Here is a 19,685-nt window from a genome sequence, read left to right on the forward strand (position 1 = left end):
GACTGCATAGAGGTTCCACCTCTGTTTCCTGCTGCACTGGGTTCTTCTCTCCCCCGCTGCCGCCATCATTCATTGATGTCTGATCTAATTGCTCTGTGCTCTGACCCCGGGGACGCCGGCAGAGTGTAGCAAGGTCCCAGAGGATTGCACTTTTTCCTTGGCGGCGCCCCCCCCCCCCCCCCCGAATCGCTACCGCCTTCTTATCTTGTTTCCTCACCGACGCTCCCCAGCGCTTTCATTCATTAGCAGCTATAATGCCACAACCCCGAGACGCAAGGCGCCATATTGTGACGCTGCCGGCCCGAGCCGAATCTAATCTCAGGCTTCCCACAGGATGACACATTGCAACAGGTCTTTCTCCGTTTTCAAGGGTGGAGTTTTTTTTTCTCAGAAAGAGAGAAAGATTGAATAAAAAGAGGATGGGGGGGAGATAAACAGGCGGCGGTGGGAGGACAATGAAGGCTAGGAAAAAAAACAAACCCCTTGAAAACACGGAGAGGCTCGCAGGGCCACCGCGACAGGAAATGTAATGAAAATGTGCAATATGGAGATGCAGCCGAGTGAACTAAAGCAGAGAGGCCAGTGCACTTTTCAACAGCTTCCGTTCCCCTCACAAAACAGGTTTTGTAGAAATCTAGAGGTCTATGACACATTTTTAACTTCTCCCCCACTGGCGTCGTATCTTTTCTTGATCCGGCATGTGTGATATGTCACACGTCGCATGAATCGCGTCATCCACAGTGGATCCCGGGGGCACGAAAAACACGCACGCATCATAACAGGGAACCGGATTCCCTGTTGATCTGCATCCTATTTTCACTCCTGTTATTTGCTCGACAGTCAGGACGGGGCATAAAAAAAACATGAAAGCAGAGGAGCTCAGATTCTCTCAAGAAGCATCAGGCTCGGCCCGCGTTGCCAGTGGATCGCAGGTGGAAATTAGCAATGCGGTTGTCAGTCATGTTGCGTGAAAGCTCAGTGCACAATGCTGTTCCCTTTTTAACTTTGACATGAAGCGCAATGATGGAAGACAGCTCAACATCCTCTTTTATCACTCTCTGCTTTATATTGTAGCATAGTACTCGTGTGTGTGTGCTTGTCTCATTTCTGTCTCATAAATATTCATGATGAAACCGCGGCACGAATATCCAAACATTAGCTCCTGAAGGTTAATAGGTCAAATGTGTAGATCAAAATCTAGTTGTTGCACACACTCCTCTCATTAGAGGCATTTAAAGAGAATCATTTGATACAGAGACTCTGATCTTCCTTTTTGTCCTCCCCAGTGGAGGCACCTTCCTCCACCCCTTTACACACACACACACACACACACACACACACACACACACACTCTGTAGGTCTTTTGGGCTCAGGCACTGGGCTGCATGCAGATACACCTCTTTGAAGCCCTCGCTCGCTCTGTGTGTGTGTGTGTGTGTGTGTGTGTGTGTGTGTGTGTGTGTGTGTGTGTGTGTGTGTACATTCACGTGCAGAAAAAAAACACCCACGTTGGTGCACACTTCTCACTCTGGAGGAGTTTCGGATCAGGAGTTTAATTATTGACGTTTGTGAATATATGTGTGTTGTGACCCCTTCAGCAATACTGTTTAACCTTGCAACCCTGTGTGTGTGTGTGTGTGTGTGTGTGTGTGTGGCAGCTCAGGCTTTAAACATTTGTTCTCTTTCTCTATGTGTGTGTTTTTCCCTGCAGGTGCGTGGAAATCATCGCCAAGGAGGGCCGCAGCCTGAAGGAGCTTTACCTCGTGTCCTGTAAAATCACAGACCACGGTAGGATACTTTCAATCACTGTCCCTTTGTTGCAGTCAACCTCCGACCATTATCATCACAAGCGTTATTACGCGGAGCCGCTACCACAATTCAGGGCTCATTTGTTTCTTTACGACTCCCTCGCGAGACCCGCAAACAGTAAAAATGTTATTGAAAAGTTTGACGCGGCACAAAGTGATGTTCTTTTGGTCTCTTTAGTGCAGTCGGTAGATGTTCACGGCCGCAGTCTAATTTAAAACATAAATGTTTCTGATTCCGAACCCGGTCAACAGTGGGGGATTTTCACAAGCGCACCATGTTCTGGAGCGGCGTTGTTCTCGCAGTGTGTGTGGCGGGGCGCCGTTTCTATGCGTTTTGCTTCTGTTTTGTGGATCGGATGTGTATGTGTTGTCTGCCAGGAGACGTCCGTGCCGTCTTCCCTCGCAGCCCGCTGACAGGCCGCCCGTACCTCCCCCGTGCATCGCCCGATTCCATTGGGCCTCGTGTTTTGCAGAGTATTCGATTCTTTCATCAGCGCCAGTGCTGTGCACGGTTGGAGCGCTGAAGCGACCAGGAGTGGCCACGCTGAGTAACGGAGGCCTGCCTGAGTTATTTGACTCCCCGAGCGGCGCCGCTTGTCTGTTTAGTGGTTGCAGAGCGGATGTGTGTGTGTGTGTGTGTGTGTGTGTGTGTGTTTGTCGGAGTGTCTGTGTTCTCTGCAAGCTCCTCAGATGAAAGCCAGCAGCTGTGTGGCTCTTATATTTTGAAGAGGTACACGAGATAACACATAGCATTGCCGATCCACTTAAAGACGAAAATCTAACTGGGAATTGTTCGGTATGTTTGATTTAAATTTTGATTCAGAGATTTTATTTTTTACTGAAGTCTAAATAAAACAACTATTCACATGTACACAAAGACTGAGAGGTAACAAACTAAAGGCCCCGTGCCGTTTTCGGCCCCATAATAAGGTGATTTTGACCCGAATAAAGTAAGCAGCCTGTGCTTTTGATGGTTGGGCTTTATACCTGCTTTTTGTGTTTGATAATGTCCTTCTGAACAATAAGCCTATCGGAAAGGTGCACAAAGGGACTTCTGAGATAAGAGACGAGGAAGCCTTCTGCTTGCTAGTCCTTTGACGTTTCCGTGCGAGCTCGGGGAGCTTAGCCGGCTCCGGGGGCTGCTTTTTTGTGCGGGCCTGCAAAGTCCATTGAGACGTGTGTGTGTGTGTGTGTGTGTGTGTGATGTACTGATGAACTTGACTCGTGCGAAGCTGCATTTGGACCTTTCCACGCTGCGGCCGGCGTGTGATGTGGCCTTGAGCACGTGCACATTCATATTCATGGAGACCTGCTGCCGGCTCAATTGTTCAGCTTGTCCGACTCGGCTCTCCGTCTCTCTCCTGCTGCCCTTTCTGGATTTTTCCAGTTGTGTTTATTGATTGAATGCCTCAGAACTGGGCGCCAGCGGGAAGTGAAGCGAGGAAGTCTTTAGTGCGGATGCTCTGGAATAGCTTCTGGCAGCAGCCTGTAAATTGGTTCTGGCCTGTATGCGAGCGGTGAATGGGGCGACATCTTGGGACGTCCAGTTATTCCACTCGGGTTACTTGGACAGCGTCATCGATGATCGGATGGGCTACCTGCGAGTTTGCTGTTGCTGCACGCTCTTTGCTCATCACCGGGGTCTGAGCATTATAACAACTGCCATGTTTGAAGTTTGCCCGTGATTTGTGGGTGGCGGCTTTTCACTTTGACCGTTGACTTTTGAAGCTACAGTGCCGTTAGCTACGGCCATTGCAAAATAGTGTTTGTTGGATAACTCAATGCACAGGCTATTAAGTGCACACGTGTCCAAAGATCACCTACGGCATCTGTGAAGGCTCACTGGCTTAATGCCGCTCGCTTTACTGTCAGAGGTTTGTCCCACGACGTTGTAATAATTTCACGGGCGTTGCCACGGAGTGCAGACCGATGATTCACCGCCAACCCGACTACAGCGTGCGGCCGCCTTGTGTGAGTTACAGTGACGATAATCACCCCGACCTCTCTGACCCTGAGCCCCGACTGCGCTCGCTCCCGTGTGTGTGTGTGTGTGTGTGTGTTAACGCTACGTGGGCGTGTTTGATGAATGACATCGACATCACAATTGTACATTTAACCAGGAATGCACACAGCCGAGCCCCCCCTTAATAACCCCCTCCCTCTCCCTCTCTCTCTCTCTCTCTCTCTCTCTCTCTCTCTCTCTCTCTCTCTCTCTCTCTCTCTCTCTCTCTCTCTCTCTCTCTCTCTCTCTCTCTCTCTCTCTCTCTCTCTCTCTCTCTCTCTCTCTCTCTCTCTCTCTCTCTCTCTCTCTCTCTCTCTCTCTGTGAGTCTCTCTAATCATTTTGACCAAGATTAATTGCTGATATCTGATCTTCTTCTTCACTAATGACCCCCACGGCTCCCTCTGGCCGATGATACGATCAGCGTGTGTGTGTGTGTGTGTGTGTGTGTGTGTACATACGTGTTCTTCCATGATAGCGATGCCTGTTCTACAACAAAATGATTGGTGGATTTCCTGCCTCAGCCTCCTGATAAATTTAATAACAGAAATGCGATTTTACATCAGCCAAGCTGGCCCCAATGTTTTTTTTTTCTTCTTCCCATCTCCTGCGCTAATTATTTTTATTAATGGCCTCTCCGAGTGCATTGGAGACGTCCACAAGCCTCCGACGTTTGAGTGTTCTGTCCCTCCCGCCCCCCTCCTCCCCTTTCCTCCCAGCTCGTTGCTTCCTGTGTGATTTTTATAGGCGCTTTGATGATGGACAGAGAGACATACAGACAGGCCTGGATGACAGAAAGAGAGGGCTGGGCAACGTGTCATTTTACTCTCAGCACAGATGGTTTCGCAGATTATTAGGTGAGGAAGACGAAACAAGAGGGGGAAAAAAAGCGAGGACAGATCTTGTAACGATCTTACTGAAAGGCCTATTAGTTCTGTGAGAACAAATAAGACAAACTTCCTAGAGTCCTCGATCGGTCATTAAAGGAGAAGGAGAGAAAACTGATTAGTTTGAATAACGTGCTGCTTGTATCCCTGGTAGCGTGGAGACGGTTTAAACACCTGGATGCAGCGATTTGCATGATGTGTGAGATTAGGACATCTGTAACTAATGATTGATGATGAATAATGAAAGATGCAGTTAAACATTTACTCGTTTATTTGTGATGAGTGCTTCGTCTGTTCTACTTCCGTGGCATTCTTGTAAATTCCCTGACATTTACGCACTCTGTCGGCGCACAATGACACGTGCACAGCCCCCGTGTGTCAAAGCTGTCATCAGCGGGGAGAGTCGGCCGGTCCGGTTCTCACTGCCGCCGCCCCAGGGAACAGCAGCTGCCGGCCGAAAACCCAAACAGGACCATGTCACCATCGAGTTGAAGCAAGGAAGCACATCTGCTAACGCCACGAACAGCAGTCGGATGCCTCCCAGCGAGGGGCTTTATGTTTTCGTACGCACGGAGCAGTTTGTCAAACCTCCAGACGGCCGTTTGTTGCTGCATTTATTTAGTATCAAAGATAATCGGGGAAATTAAGGATTCAAATTCATGATTTCCCACTGAAAAATAATTTGCTTTGCTGGAATCTTAGTTTAGTTTACTACTGCTGGTTCCCTGCACATCCAGTGATTGTATGTTGAAATTTTTCAGCTTTTCATCAAGCTGAAGATGTTTCTAAGTGAGTTATGTAAAGAAAGGTTTGAACTACCAAATATATTTTCGCCTTTTCTTCCAATACCCTTCAGTACCTCACCATAGTTTCCCCCTAAAATATGTATATATTTAAACTATCACTTAATGACCAGCTGAGTTCCTCGTGCCCACACCTCCCTATGTGAAATAAAAGCACCACCATAACATTGGTGTGAAAGCTGATCCTGATGAGAAACCCCACTCGCCGTGGCTCCCATCGCTCATGGGATCACCACGCCGCCCCCCCGTCCTCAGCAGGGAGTCCTCGCCGCGTCTAGGGAGCGCACCTGGGTAGACAGTGAGACCTCCTTGCCGCCTGTCACGTCCTGCTACGTCTGTAGCCTTTAATGGCCTCCGTGCACATCTCCCCGCGCCCATTGTATCCCATGAGGCCCGTCCCGCTTCACCCACAGACAAAGAAGGCCGACCTCGGCACCTCGGTTCTTTACATATGGTAATTCTCCTCTTTCACCCGCGCGCCCTCACCTTGTCAGTCACGGCCTCCCGTGTGCATCCGTGTGAATGCGAGATGGAGCGAGACACCTGTGGGAGACGATGTGTACGAGCGCGAAAAAGGGGGGAAGAAAAGAAGGAGCTTCGCTCTGCTTTTAGAGGACTTCCAGCAGAGCGGCTTTAGACTTGCCAAGTGGGAGGGATTATTACAGGCTTTCACTCTAAAGGAAGTCAAAGTCCTATTCAGGTACTGCACAGACAGTGTTTGGTGACTGGCATTCACCACCATGTCTCACACGGGCACCGTGTCCTCTCGGCTGGATGCTATCCAAAGAATGCGAGCACTTTGAATCCACATACAACCAGAATATAATAAGCTAAGCTTTTTTTTTTTGGAACCCCGATTATATATTTAATAGTTCATGGTGCCTTAGCGCAAAGTCTCCTTTTCCTGATGAAAGTCATACAGGAATCAGTATTATCAGTTAGAAGTTCCTCTCAGTAACTTGAGTTCACACTCGGGTTCTGTGCCGACTACGATTATGTTACGTTCGATATTTTGAGCCACCTGCAGACCAAACAATTTGGCGGGGAAAAACCTCGGCCACAAAGTAGAAATAAGTGAACGATGAACAGCTGTAAATGAATCCTACAGGTTCCTCCTGTGGCATTATGGCGTTATCAAATACTTCATGATCACACTTTCCTCCTGCTGTGCAAGTATATTGCACCTAATAATACATCTTGACAGCGACAGCCCATCTTCCAGACTGTTGTGATTGTGTTGTGTTGTTGCAGAAGAAGGACTGAGCTCCTGAGATTGAGCGTTTCATTGCTGTGTCCATCTGTATTTACCCATCCGTCAGCTTGTGAGATTATTGCTGTCATTCAATTCTTAGCGTCTTATTCTCTTATTGGAGCACCTCGCCTCCCCCTTATACCTCTCACATAATTAACACGCGTCTACATTATTTTCTTCACGCTAAAAAAAAATAGCCTCTCCTCCGCCCGTCTCCCGTCTCTCCTCCTATCTCTCTCTCCATTCGTCTCTCAGCTCTCGCTTTCATCCGAGGCGCTTTTCTTTAAACGTACGGAGCGCTGATGGATGGATGGGCTTCCCCGCCGCCTTTAGGGGAACCTACAGAATGAAGTATGGCTGTATGTGTTCGCCCAACCCCCCCTCCCTCCCCGTGTGTGTGTGTGTATTTGTGCCGCTCGCCTCTTGTTTACATGCCTCCGTGTGAGCTTTTGTGTGATTAAACAGCTCTCCCTTTGACGCTGGGGAGATTTGAGTACACACTCGCTTCGCAGAGTATCTCAGTGCTTTTTAACATTTTTTAACAAAGGGTAAAAAAGGTTACTTTGCATAAAAGCAGCTGAAGCAGCAGGGTAACTATCCTACCGACCTGTGATTGTTTGGCTCTCTGATCCACTGTGGCGAGGCCATTAAGTGTACACTCGAGGCTCAAGAGTTGCTTTGAGCCGGTGTTCATTTTTTTTAATTTTTTTTATTATTCTGCTCTATTTGGCGAAGCATTCAGCACGATATCCATTTTGGTGGAAGCGGTGGTTTGCATCTCATGGATTGAGATGTTGGAAACACATCCGTAAAGGGTGTGAGGATTGTTGCATTTAAATGATCAAATCTGATATCGATGGAACGTTGGAAACATCCCCTCCTATCTTTTACTTTCTCTTTCACAGCTCTATTTCTCCTCCAGCGCTTGTGTGTTTTCCCTCCATCCGGTTTGTTGACGGAGCAGTGATTCACCACCCAGCTGAGCGCTGTGAAACATAATGTGATGTAAACTTAGATAGTGTAATAGCTTGTTTGCTCCTCTCTGTCTGCCATCCAGTAGGTAAATAATGTAACTCTTAAAGCAGTCGATTAAAATGCGCAAAGCAGTGCTGCAGATTTATGCGGGGTGCAAGTGGGGGGGGGGTCCAAGTCAATAAACAATCTTTGTGTGTCTGCGTGTGTCCACTGTGAGTGTTGTGGTGTTTAGCTACATGTGTGTGTGTGCGCGGGTGTGTCGAATAAGGGAAAGGTTGTGGTTTCTTGTTTATGCGGTTCTGTTTGGACAGGGGATGTTTTCACGATCTGTTTTTTTTTTTTTTTCTTTCAATGAGACTGTTTTTAACAGGAACAGAAAACTATTTCCAAAACAATGACACAGTTTGGATCTATTTGAGAACGAATCAACCGCCCCACGGGAGATTAGGAATGTCTGCATATTATCTTTGCGGTCCTGGAGATGCATATGACTTTCATCCCCCTGGAAACTTCAATATTAAAGAGTCCCGACCCAGCACAAACCTGTCAGACATGGCTTCCATCAAACGCAAAAACAGTGACACCAGGGGAAGCCAACTCCACTGAGCCTTTAACGCATCACGCCAATGCCCCCGAAAGCCAACGGAGCAGAAGCGCACAGAAACGGCCTCATCGAGGGAAATTCATCTGCTGATATCTCCTCGACGGCGAGGAGAGGCGGCGTGCAGGCGAGAGAGGGAGAGCGTAACGTATGCTGCAGAGTGCTACTGGATAGGGTGATGGCAAAGACTCGTAAAGTGGGTTATTATCTCTGCAAATCAATGAGAGTACCTGAGCTAAACAAAGCTGCATCACACCGAGCTCAGAGCTGGACTTGGGGCCCGTGTTATCAAGGAGCTGCAAATAACTATTCAATTCAATTTTAATAAATATACTCATTGTTTTCTTATGATGTCAAGTGATTATGACGTATTATTGTCAAACCAACTGTTCCAAATACCCAAAATACGTTCAATTTACAGTGAAAGAAAGCCTCACTTTCACCAGACAAGTCAGTTTACTAATGGGTTATAGTCTTATCAGCTAAATTGAATTAAATGCAATCAGCCAAAAGACATGCAGCAGGATCCTTAAAACACATGTTTTCTTTGTCTCCTTTTTGCAAAGCAATGTTAGAATCGATCTTTCCTTTAATCTACTGCGCTGGAAAATGCAGCAACTGAAATCCTGTGAGTGAGTGGAGAGTCTCGGAAAAAAAAAAATCCTCTTGCATTTGGCTTCTGCCGTGGAAACTGCACAGCAGCGTCTCTGCAGAGAACGCGAGGGACGACCGTTTTTTTCCACCATTTGCTAGTTCATTAGAAAATTGAGAGGGTGACCGGTGAGGCCGCGACAGCTCGAGAGGCGGGACTCGGACCTCCGCAGGGGCGAAGGCGTGCAGCTCAAGTGTAGAGATTTCCATTTCCTTCCATCAGCCAGTGGTGATATTTGCAGATTGGGGAGCAGCGCAAAGAGGCTGAAATTGAATTAGTTTCCATATATTGTCCTCTGCTCCTCTTTCTCCAGCTAAGCCCTGTGGTCTATCCACTGTTTGCCTTATGGTGGAGAAAAGTGAGAGGGGCTTAAGCTGTGAAGGATGGGGCTTACGCTGTCTACCGTCTTACTGGTCACACACAAACACACTCGTACCCACCGACGCACACATGCAAACACACACACACACACACACACACACACACACACACACACATACACACATATCCGTCCCGGCATTGAGGGTTTACAGCCGCTTGCATTTACTCACACAGAATCACGCTGTACGCTCAAATTTCATCTTGCTTTGCATTCAACGTGAAAAAAGAAAAATGTATATCGCTGCAATTTTGAGCTTAGATCTAGAATGAAGAGGGGTGGAGGTTGCTTGAGCGTATGTGTCCACAGACATATTCTCATGTTTATGTGTCCGCGTGACCAGAGGATGTTATCGTGTTTCTGTTCTAGGTGGAGGCAGCTTCAGCAGCAAGAGGCCCCACGTGTGTCTATGAAGCTTTGATATAAATGCTCCATCTCTCTCTCTCTCCACCTCATCGTCATCTCAGTCCTGTAGCTCCTAATAACAGCGAGCTTTAAGTGTACCCGCGGGACATAATAACACCAGGCTGTGTAAGTTGTAGACAAGGCCCCACCCCTCCCACCCCCGACAGCCCCTGTTATTGCTGGCTATATTGTTTTTGTTTATAGAAGTGAGTCATTGCATTTTCTTATTTTTCTTATTAGTTACATTGTGCGTGCGCATGCGTGTGTGTGTGTGTGTGTGTGTGTGTGTGTGTGTGTGTGTGTGTGTGTGTGTGTGTGTGTGTGTGTGTGTGTGTGTGTGTGTGTGTGTGTGTGTGCGTGTGTGCGCGTGTGTGTCATGATCCATATTTCTGTGGAGGCAGCATCACATTCGCTGTGCCTCCCGAGTAGCGGCGATGCAGCTCGACAGGTGTAAAATGCTCAGTGTTGCTGTAATGACTTCTCTTTCTCCCCGTGGTTATCTGATTTTATTTTCCCTGTGCACCCCCTTCCCCCCCTCCTTCCATCCCTCCTTCTTCTCACTCTCACGTCTTCCTTCTCCTCCCCCCCCCCCCCACTCAGGTGCGAATGGAGCCGTCCTGCAGGTTAGGCGGGTGTTGATGCGTGCTGGTGCCCGGGTTCGGGGCGGTCGAGGCGCCCGCTGTGCGTTCTATAGTTAGCTCCCTCTGATTATGTTGGGGAGCTTCCCACTCACTGCACATGAGAGCTCTTTGTTTCTTTTCCATCCTTTTCGTCGTCCCCGATGCTGCTCTTCCCCTTCTTCTTTGGTGTCTTTTTGGTTTGATATTTTTGAGTTTATTTGAGTCGATTTAGCTTGATTCTTTAAGATCAAGACAATTATTCTACTTGAAACGGTGGTTAATTATTCACAAAATGAGACCACTGCATCATATTTGCTGGATGCCACAATCATGATGTATCACCACAAGGATTATTTGCACTAATTTATTCCCCCGGTGTAAAAAGTCGGCAATGACAAAAGGTAATTGCTATTATAATGTTGAGAAACTTTCTCTATGCTTCCACCATTCGGTCACTAGCAAACTTTCAGATTGAACATGGGTGATGAAGATGCAATAGAATTAAATTAAACCGCGGATGCATTTTTAAATGCACACGTCTACATGATGTATTACATTAAAGAAGTTACACAGTTTTGATGTAATACTATTTTTAAGCTCAATAGCAAACTGGCCCAATTTAGATATTCTTCAAATAAGGTTTTATCTCATGATGAGGCTTAAAGATAGTTGCCTTGTTTTTATGATCCCTGAAGAACTTGAAGCAACTGCTTCATTTGTGGTGCTTTTTGTCTGTGATGCTGTAATATCGTTGATCCAAAGTACAAAGATAATATAAATGACACGTTACTACATACGCAGCTGTACATACACAGGGAGAGGGACACATGTTGTGGTGACGCTTTGTTCCATTACTGTGAAACCAATCAAAGTGTCATGATATTGTAAACATGTAGATTATGTAAAACCTCAACCATCATAATGTTCCTTATCATAAATATTAAGCTGAAATCCTCATCAGAAGAATTCCCTGGTTGGGAGGGTAGTGAGTGTTTACACGAGTTATTTAAATTTCCGTTAAATAATAGATTAACAGCAAGAACCCCTCTTCGTTAATTTTCCATGTAAAATATCCCACTTTCAAAAGAGCGCGCTCCAATCAAAGTCTTTTCCAAGCGTGAACAATTTAATTTAAAATCTGTCCTGAAGTGAGGAACAACATGCTATCACTGAGATTATGGCGCGACGTTTCAGTTGAACCCAAAACTTGAAATAACAAAGTTTCTCTTTGGAAGGTCACCGCCTCACTCAGTTTTCCCACATCTGTATATTTGCGAGATAATGCCGCTGCTAATCCCCTACAAGGTCAGTGCTTATATTGGATGATTGTACCCCACTGTTTATTCATACTTCCTGCTGATGTCATTTCCTCCTGCTGGCTCCGACCTCTGACCTGTCATTTACCTCCCATCGCTGCCGCGGTTTGGTGCACCTTCGGAGGCTGCTTCCCCAGGGAACGTCCCCGTCTTTATCTCTGTAGGATTCCTCAGCTTACAGGAAGGTTACTATCTACATGGAAAGCATCCCTTTGTACTTAAAGGTCACTTCTCATTTGGATTCCTAATATCCGCTTTCATCTTTTGCTTGGTTTCACCCCCCGCCCTCCCCCCTCCTCCCTCCTTCTCCCTTTCTACATGATGTATTTTCCTGCTGCGACTCCGTTGTTCCACTAAAGTGCCGTACATCATTCGGTTGACGGGGGGAACGGCCGCGATACATACCGCATCAGCCGCGCTTAAACGCGCGCTTATGACTCTTAAATGTATTTCAGCAGCAGCTCTGGCAAATAGCCACAAAGTCACACGGGGTATTGGCTGTTTGCCCCCCTCATCATTTGATCAATGGCACTGATAAAACCGAGCGTGGGTCCGTGTGTGTATGTATACAGTGTAATAGCATGATAGGTGGCGCGTGTAAATCACTGCTCTTTCAACATAAAAATGCAGTTGGGGTTTGCTGTCTTGCCACAACTGTGATTTAATGCAGCCCAGGATGGGTGCGTCATTCAGCATGTGTTTGTCTGGTATGATGTGTTTGATCTGCACACGCTTGTGTGCTCGGCAGGGAAGTTGTTGTTGCCGCCGCCTCAAAGCTTTTATTGCCTTTATTGGAAAAAGTAAAGGAGGAGTGATTTCAGATGGAAGAGCGTCGTAAGCAAACGTACAACATAAGTTGGCTTTGTCGTCTTGAAGTGCAGTGGATGCAGACACAACGTTCCTAAATCTATTGTTTACTAACTCTGAGAAGAACAACTTCCGTGCCAAATATCTATAGGCACTTGATTAGTTTTTGAAGATTGATTTAATATTGTTTCCAATTATGAATCTGAAATTACTTCATGTGACTAATTGAGTTGCCTTGGCACACAAGGTAAACACTGAATAACAAAAAAGAGAAAAGTGATTAATTAAATTCATTTAATTGAAATTATTTTTGGAGTGAGAATGGATGATTGACTTCAAGAAATCATTAAATGTAAAATTTTAAAACCCCCATCAGAAAGAAATATTGCTTCAAGATGTTGCTGCTTGTTTGTGTAATTATAAATGCTGAGGGCCAATCTTGATGATCGATCTTAACAAATGTCAAGTGGTCACATTTCCAGCCAATCGACACTTAAGCGATGCGTGGAAGACGACCTCTTTATTCCCCGACCGCGCCGCGGCGTCACGCCTCCGCCTCATCGGCGCCCACCTGTCTGCTTGCTCCGCCCACGCCTCGTTTCCTCGGGACGTATTGTAATCTTTCGCCCCCGGGAGGCCTGCTGGTGTTTTTCTTCTGCTCGTGGCTCTCGGCCTCCTCCTTGAGTGGGTCGGGTGGCGCGGTTGTGCGTGTGTCTTGCTAATGGTCGCTGCAGGGCGGAGTGGAGCAAAGGTGGGCAAAGAGAAAAAATGGTTGCAGAGCACCAGATCAAGCTGATTCGGGACTTTTAAAGGCTCACATGTGAAGTCCCTTGTGGCATTTCAAGTGCATACATTTGAAAAAGCGATTTAATACAAGTGTAAGTGGAATGTTTTGTAAAACCTTGATCCACGCAGATCCAACTATCTCCCACTCGTTCAAAGCTTACGGTTGGGCTCCTTGGCGTCGAGCCCACGGAGACGCCAGGGTGGAATCGGATTGAAGCGGTGGGCTGAGTGTTTGAACATCTCAGCGGCTGGAGTTTGCCGCTTCAAGGCTGCCTCCCTCTACAGAACATTCATCCGCTGCATTGTCCCGTCGAGACGTGTAACCTTTAGCGAAACATCACACTGCAACTCGACCCTCGCTGCTCTGCTTGGTTTTCGCGCTGCCTCCGGTGCCAAGCGGCATATCGTTATTTAATGCCGACAATATTTTAGTTTTTCTGTGGATCATCTGACCATTTCTTGGATTATTTCACGTCCACTAATAACCAGTTTGTCTACTTGGTAGAGACTTGATTACTGGGGTCTGAACTGGGTGCCGGCTTCTGCCACACAAGTCCAGACTGGATCTTTATCTGCCTGCTTTTTCCCTACTTAGCAATTAGTGGCTAAGGAAAGTGATTAAGTGTGGTCAAAGCCAATCATTCGAGGGTCTTGTTTTCATGCCCCCGTAGGCCCAGAGGAGTTATGATTTTGGGTTTGTCCGTACATCTGGTCCAACGAGATATCTCAGGAACACCTTGAGGGAATTTCTTCAAATTTCTTCTCAAAGCGTCCAGCTGCATTAAGGGATGAAGTGATTAGACCGGGGGTGTCAAACATACGGCCCGTGGGCCGGTGGACTTTGCAAGTGTGAGAATTACAAAAAGACATGAATTGTTTTACCTGAGAGTACCTGCTTTTCCCAATCAGTCCGTTGGTCCAATGGTTTTACTGGCTCGGCCCACCTGAGATCAGAGTGGGCGGAAGGTGGCCCCAAAGCTAAACACACCACATGTGCAACGGAAAGCAGTTTGTCACGTAGAAGAAAAATAATGCACAACAAAAGCCAAACTATATTATATGGTGGATTTAGGACTCTCACAGCCTGAGGAAACCAGTAGGGTGGTAAGTCAGCTGTACTAGACGGCAGCAGGGGGGACAGGGTAGGTATTGTCTTTGAATGTCCTTTGGGCTCTTCACAGTCTCACCAACATCGGGCGTTTTTATTCTCAGCCTTCCCGTCCTAGGCTGCGCACACATGGCCATTTGATAATGATTCCAGTCACAATGCTTTCTCACTAGAACGCGGCCCCTTTTTGTCAAAGACAAGGAATTCATATACTAATCCTGCCAATTTCAAACAAACATCTGATAGGATCAAATGGACAGACATGCAGCGTGACTGATGGACTTGACAGGTGAGCGCATACGGTCGAGGGAGTAACTCTCAAATCATGTGTGACTGCCAGCATTCACAAACGTCTTCTTTGGTGCAGGTTTATTTGACCCTTCTAGTGACCTGCTTGCACACAACCATGTATCACACAAAGACAGCCTTTTAGGCTCCGGGTTTGGCAGGAAACAAGCTATTACGAGGTCAACGCTACCTTTATTACTTCTCATTAGTCTACATTTTACCTCACGGGAGGTTTGACATAAACACACACCCTCACAGATACACTGGCTTACAGAGCTATAAGCTCACCCAAATGGCAGATGGGATTCTGCTTCCCGCCAATAGAAATGCCCCGGGGAGCTCAGGTAAACATTGGCTCAGTGTTTTCCTGTTTATTGTTTGATCATAAGCTGCAACATAATCATTTATTTCCCCCCCCCCCCCCCAGCGGTCCCAACACGGTTCATGGGATGGAAATTGTAGCTCTCGTCTGAAAACATTGTCACGCGTGGTCAAACGCAGCGCTTGAGAGAGAAGCACATCAACACCACGCAATGTATTTCCCGCACTAATGACAACAGCACGCCATTCCATAGCAGTAATTTTGGATGGTTATGCCCCCCCCCCCACAACCCCCAGGTCTCACAAGCATAATCTTTAGAGACAAAGGGCCCGCCGATTATTTTGAGTGCCTCTCCACTCTGTGTGGCTGCGCAAGCCGCAGGTGCTCAACAAAAGCAGCCCCATTGCAATGCAGCGAACGCGTCTCCATCGTGGCATGAGACACATTTGATGAACACCTATTTCCGAGTCTTGGTACTTCTAATTCAATGCACATTCTGGAATCTACATGTGCTTGCAGACGACATCCCGTCAATACCAGTCCTTGCTTTTTACAGAGGAATACTCCCAGTACATGCTTCAATAAGTGGAATAAAGTGGAATTAGGGGGAGTAGGAGCAGAAATACAAAATGCTCAATAAAATACAGCATTTACATTGATAGTTAAAACATGAAATATCTCTCTCTCTCTCTCTCTCCCGGGCTCTCACTCCTACTCTGTCACTCTTCTTTTTTTTTTCCACTTATTATTCACAGACCATAGTCATTGCTAAGTGCAGGTGAAAAAAAGCCATTAAGTCACCGGCTCGGAGGCTTGTGTGTGCGTATTTGTGTCAGTGTGTTGGGCCGTGTGGGAGAGGGAGGGTGACAGGAAAACAGATTGCTGCACATTCTGAAACATGACATTCTAATTGGTATGCATGTTAATTAAGAGACTATATTGAAATGTTTCTTGTGACCGCAGAAATTGGAGGCTTAATAGATGGAATGCTCACGTTATATGCATGCCTGGAGATGCATGTGTGTGTGCGCGTGTGCCTTGAAGTGCCTCGCAGGAAGGAGAAAAAAAGCCCTCAAAGGCTCTACTTGATTGCCATTTCTTTCCCATATCAATATTTCCCTTTACTCATTTTATTTTTTTTCTCCCATATCTTGCAGATGTGTTCCCCTTAATAGCTTCCTCCAAATGGTGAGGTTGAATGTGCGCTCCGCATTTCATTTGGCTCATTTTTTATTTTATTTTTAATCCCTGCAGGGATTTGCTGGTGACACTCGGGAACAGGCTTCACCGACTTTTGGAAAAGACATCAAATATCCACCGCATGCGCTGAGCATGGCAGGTTCTCTGCGTGTGTTGGCCCTGCCGCTTGAGTGTTTGCGCACATGGGCCCTGAGATAGAAACGCAAACACTGCAATCACTCGGAGGAGTCCGTGTTGGGAGTGTCCACAGTCACATTACACCCAACACTCCCCAACAGTTCTCACAGTTTTTTCTGTCTTCGGGGGCTCCGCGCCATAAAACCTGTGTGCAAATTCATAAAGTATATATGACAGTCTAATGGCCCTCTTATGTAATAACAGGGATAAAGTGTCGTGATTTAAGATGCTTACAAGCAGCTGTGTACGTGCGCTATAAAGCGAAAGCCCCCGTAATGCCAAATATTTTAAGGCCACATCACTTCAATCAAAGCCAGGCACTCACTTGTAAAATGTCCTGACATCCCAGTTTGGGTTCACAAAATCTTTGCCCGCTAATGAGGCTGTGTATGTTTTACCACTCACCTCTGCACCTCGCTGGAGGCTGTTTCCTAAAGGAGCGTGCGTACGGGGAGTCGATGGACGATGTGCTCTTTGTGAATTTGTTTCATAAACGTACGGAGGCTGGAGGAATGCACGGGCGGGGGCGGGCTTGTACAAACACACAACTACTGGCCAGTTTCTACACAGACGCTGCACAAACGTCCAGCCGCCAGATTTTGTCACACGACACATCTTAAGAAAGGCCAACAACTAACTCCCTCACGTGCAATGATTTCATTTAAATGCCGCACTGTCAGCCATTCTTCATGAGGGTAAACTTAAGGTGCCTTTGTTATCGCCAACCAAATTCACTGCGTGGTACACATAAAAATGATTTCATGGATGGGTTGACCCTCAGAGAACAAAAGAGCATATTCACACTCACATTATCTTTTGCTGGAGCCACAGTTGACGCAGCTCCAACCGCCTCTCTCGAGCAATCCCCAAATATGGAGGGCGTTTTCCTCCGGTCCACTGCGTTACCTGGGGCAGCTCCTAAAGGCTTAGGCCCTAAGAGGGACTGCCAAGTGCGTCAAGCAGGGTCTGACACCCACTTAATCCAAGAGCGGTTCCCGTGGATCCAGAATGAGAGAAGAGTTGATTCCGTTGGACCTTTGCCCTCTTTTGTTCAGCCTGTGTTAAAGAGGAGTCTGTCACATCCTGCTATTAATCGACATGTGCCAGAAATCTCTTCTGCTGTTGAGGTTGAGGAGAGATTGGTTTTCAACCCGCCTGCTGAAACACTTCCTACAGGGAGTGAGGTGCCAGCGTCTAGTGGGTCTAGTGACGGGTGGAGTTGCCGGTGGTTCTTGACACCATTTCAAATGAGCCGTTAAAGCTGTTTGGCACCGTTATTTTTTTTTCAGCTTTTATCAATTGTTTCAAAGCGCCTGCAGCCACCTTCAAATACCTCTGAGCACCTGCAACTTTTCTCAAGAGCCTGCTGTCTTCCCTGTGCAAACACCTCATGACACTTCAGCTTAAAGTCAACGTTACAGCGAGGTGCTACACTTGTCAACGTTCCCTTTCTTTACACAGATTAACTTAACCCACCTCGAATGAGCAACTGACCAATTTCCGTCCAAAGTGGGGGACTTTAAAGAGAACAAAAAAGAGACCCTTTTGTGAAAGCACAGTGCGTGTCCATTGGAATCTGTCAAGTTTCTTTTTGAAGATTTTTGCGATTGCATAATTCCCTCAGGTGAGATTGCTTGCTCTTTAATACGGGCAGCCCCCGTTAGGTTGATTGGGGTCTTTGTCGTTGCCATGTGGAGCATGTCAACGCAAAATGTTGTTCAAAGGCTAAAAAAACTCTCTTCAAAGAACGATGGTTGCAGCAAATATTAATGTTCTTCAGATGAAGAATAACGAATGACCAGGTCGTCGGTGATTACAGACAAATTAATTTTAATCCGTATATTCAAATTTATTTATTTCTATATATGAAACAGATGTTACATTTTCTCGCATGCTTCAACTGAACAGAGAATTGAAAAAAACTAAACTTAAGACTAAAGTCTTGAACTGAAGTGAATAGAGGCCATTTTTAGGAAAAGCAAAATTAAACCCGTTAAAAACAACAACTCAGTAGATCAATAGATAATGTATGCAGTCAAGCCCTCAGAACTTCCCACACATAAATGCATATTTGCAAGCCGCTCTCCATTTGACACGCTGAATTGCATCCACCTTTTGTATCGGCCTCCCTTAACAAACATTTGAGCTGATGCAATTAGCGGCGTCCTAATCGAAAACGATCTGACATTTTGTCTTTCCAAGGCCTCTGTCATGGACGGCCCAACAGCCAGGTTATGTTCCTGCAGCAGAGGACGTGGAGGAAGGGGATTGACAGGTCCAGGGACAGGGTGACAAACAAGCTCTATCCTCAGCACCGGCTATTGATTTCAGCTCAGAGTGCCTGATATGGCGGCAGCCGGGTCCGACCAGCCCCCTAAGCCAGCGCTAGCAGGCTATAGAAGACGATTTTATCGCGATGGCCCATCACAAAGGTAAGAATATGCCGGGAAGAGAGGTGTAGGAATCCATCTTACCGTGTTGTACCGACAACTCCAAATGGCGGCTATTCGTCAGAGCATTTTCAACTCTGAATGGCAACTTGATTGTGCTGCTGGACTGCAGGAATCATGGCTGTCCAACATTTAGGATTTCACACAGGAATTGATGGAACAAAGTTTGCAATGATGGGAATGAACGTGGAAATCTTGTTGTTGGATACTCTGTTAATGACCGTCTCCCTCAGTTTGATGCATAATTTAGGCCACAGGAGGACATCTGTATGTTGTTACCCAAATGGCAGCATTCATGAAAAAAACAAGTATCTCTCTTTTCACTTTTAATAGTTTAAGAATTAGTCGTTTTCTTGAAAGGTCTGTGCTGAGTGCCAAAGGGTACAGCTCAGGCTGGCGTTTTAAAACCTCTTTCTTTTTTCCTGCCCAACCAGGTACTTTATTTGGCCTTGAGTTACCGCCTTAGCTTTGCCTCGGTTAGATACAACAAACACACACTGGTTTGTTTAACTGGGTCTAAGCCTCCACTGGTGATTTATACCTCACACTGAAAACCATAAATGTCCAACACTGAGGCTTTATTTGTGTTTTGGCTCCTGTCAAAATTGAGATTTTGACCGAGAATTTCAGAAATATGTTTATACGCATGTGTATATATGATGTTGGCACGGATCCATGACAGTACCGTCTCGCTCGATTTGGTTCTTCCCTGCGCCCCTAATGACTAATGGCGAGTCAGTTCCAATGTAAACATGGGGGGGGGGGGCGCGCCCAGGCCGTGCAGACATACCAATTTGGCCTGTTATGTCTATTAAGCCGTGGTCTGCATCAGCCTCAGTCATGCAAGCT

General features: G+C 46.6%; 1 protein-coding gene across 4 annotated transcripts in view; it reads left to right on the top strand.

Annotated features, from left to right (window-relative positions):
* The window catches only part of fbxl17 (F-box and leucine-rich repeat protein 17), a 166,677-nt gene that overhangs the window by 108,367 nt on the left and 38,625 nt on the right, over positions 1 to 19,685 (top strand). For all 4 annotated transcript variants that reach the window (XM_040195707.2, XM_040195705.2, XM_078087206.1 and 1 more), the window contains exon 9: positions 1,712 to 1,788. In XM_040195707.2, coding sequence (XP_040051641.2) covers positions 1,712 to 1,788 — 77 coding nt within the window. The remainder of the gene's footprint in view (positions 1 to 1,711; positions 1,789 to 19,685) is intronic.

This window comes from Gasterosteus aculeatus, chromosome 13, assembly GCF_964276395.1.
Source record: "Gasterosteus aculeatus chromosome 13, fGasAcu3.hap1.1, whole genome shotgun sequence".
NCBI lineage: Eukaryota > Metazoa > Chordata > Actinopteri > Perciformes > Gasterosteidae > Gasterosteus > Gasterosteus aculeatus.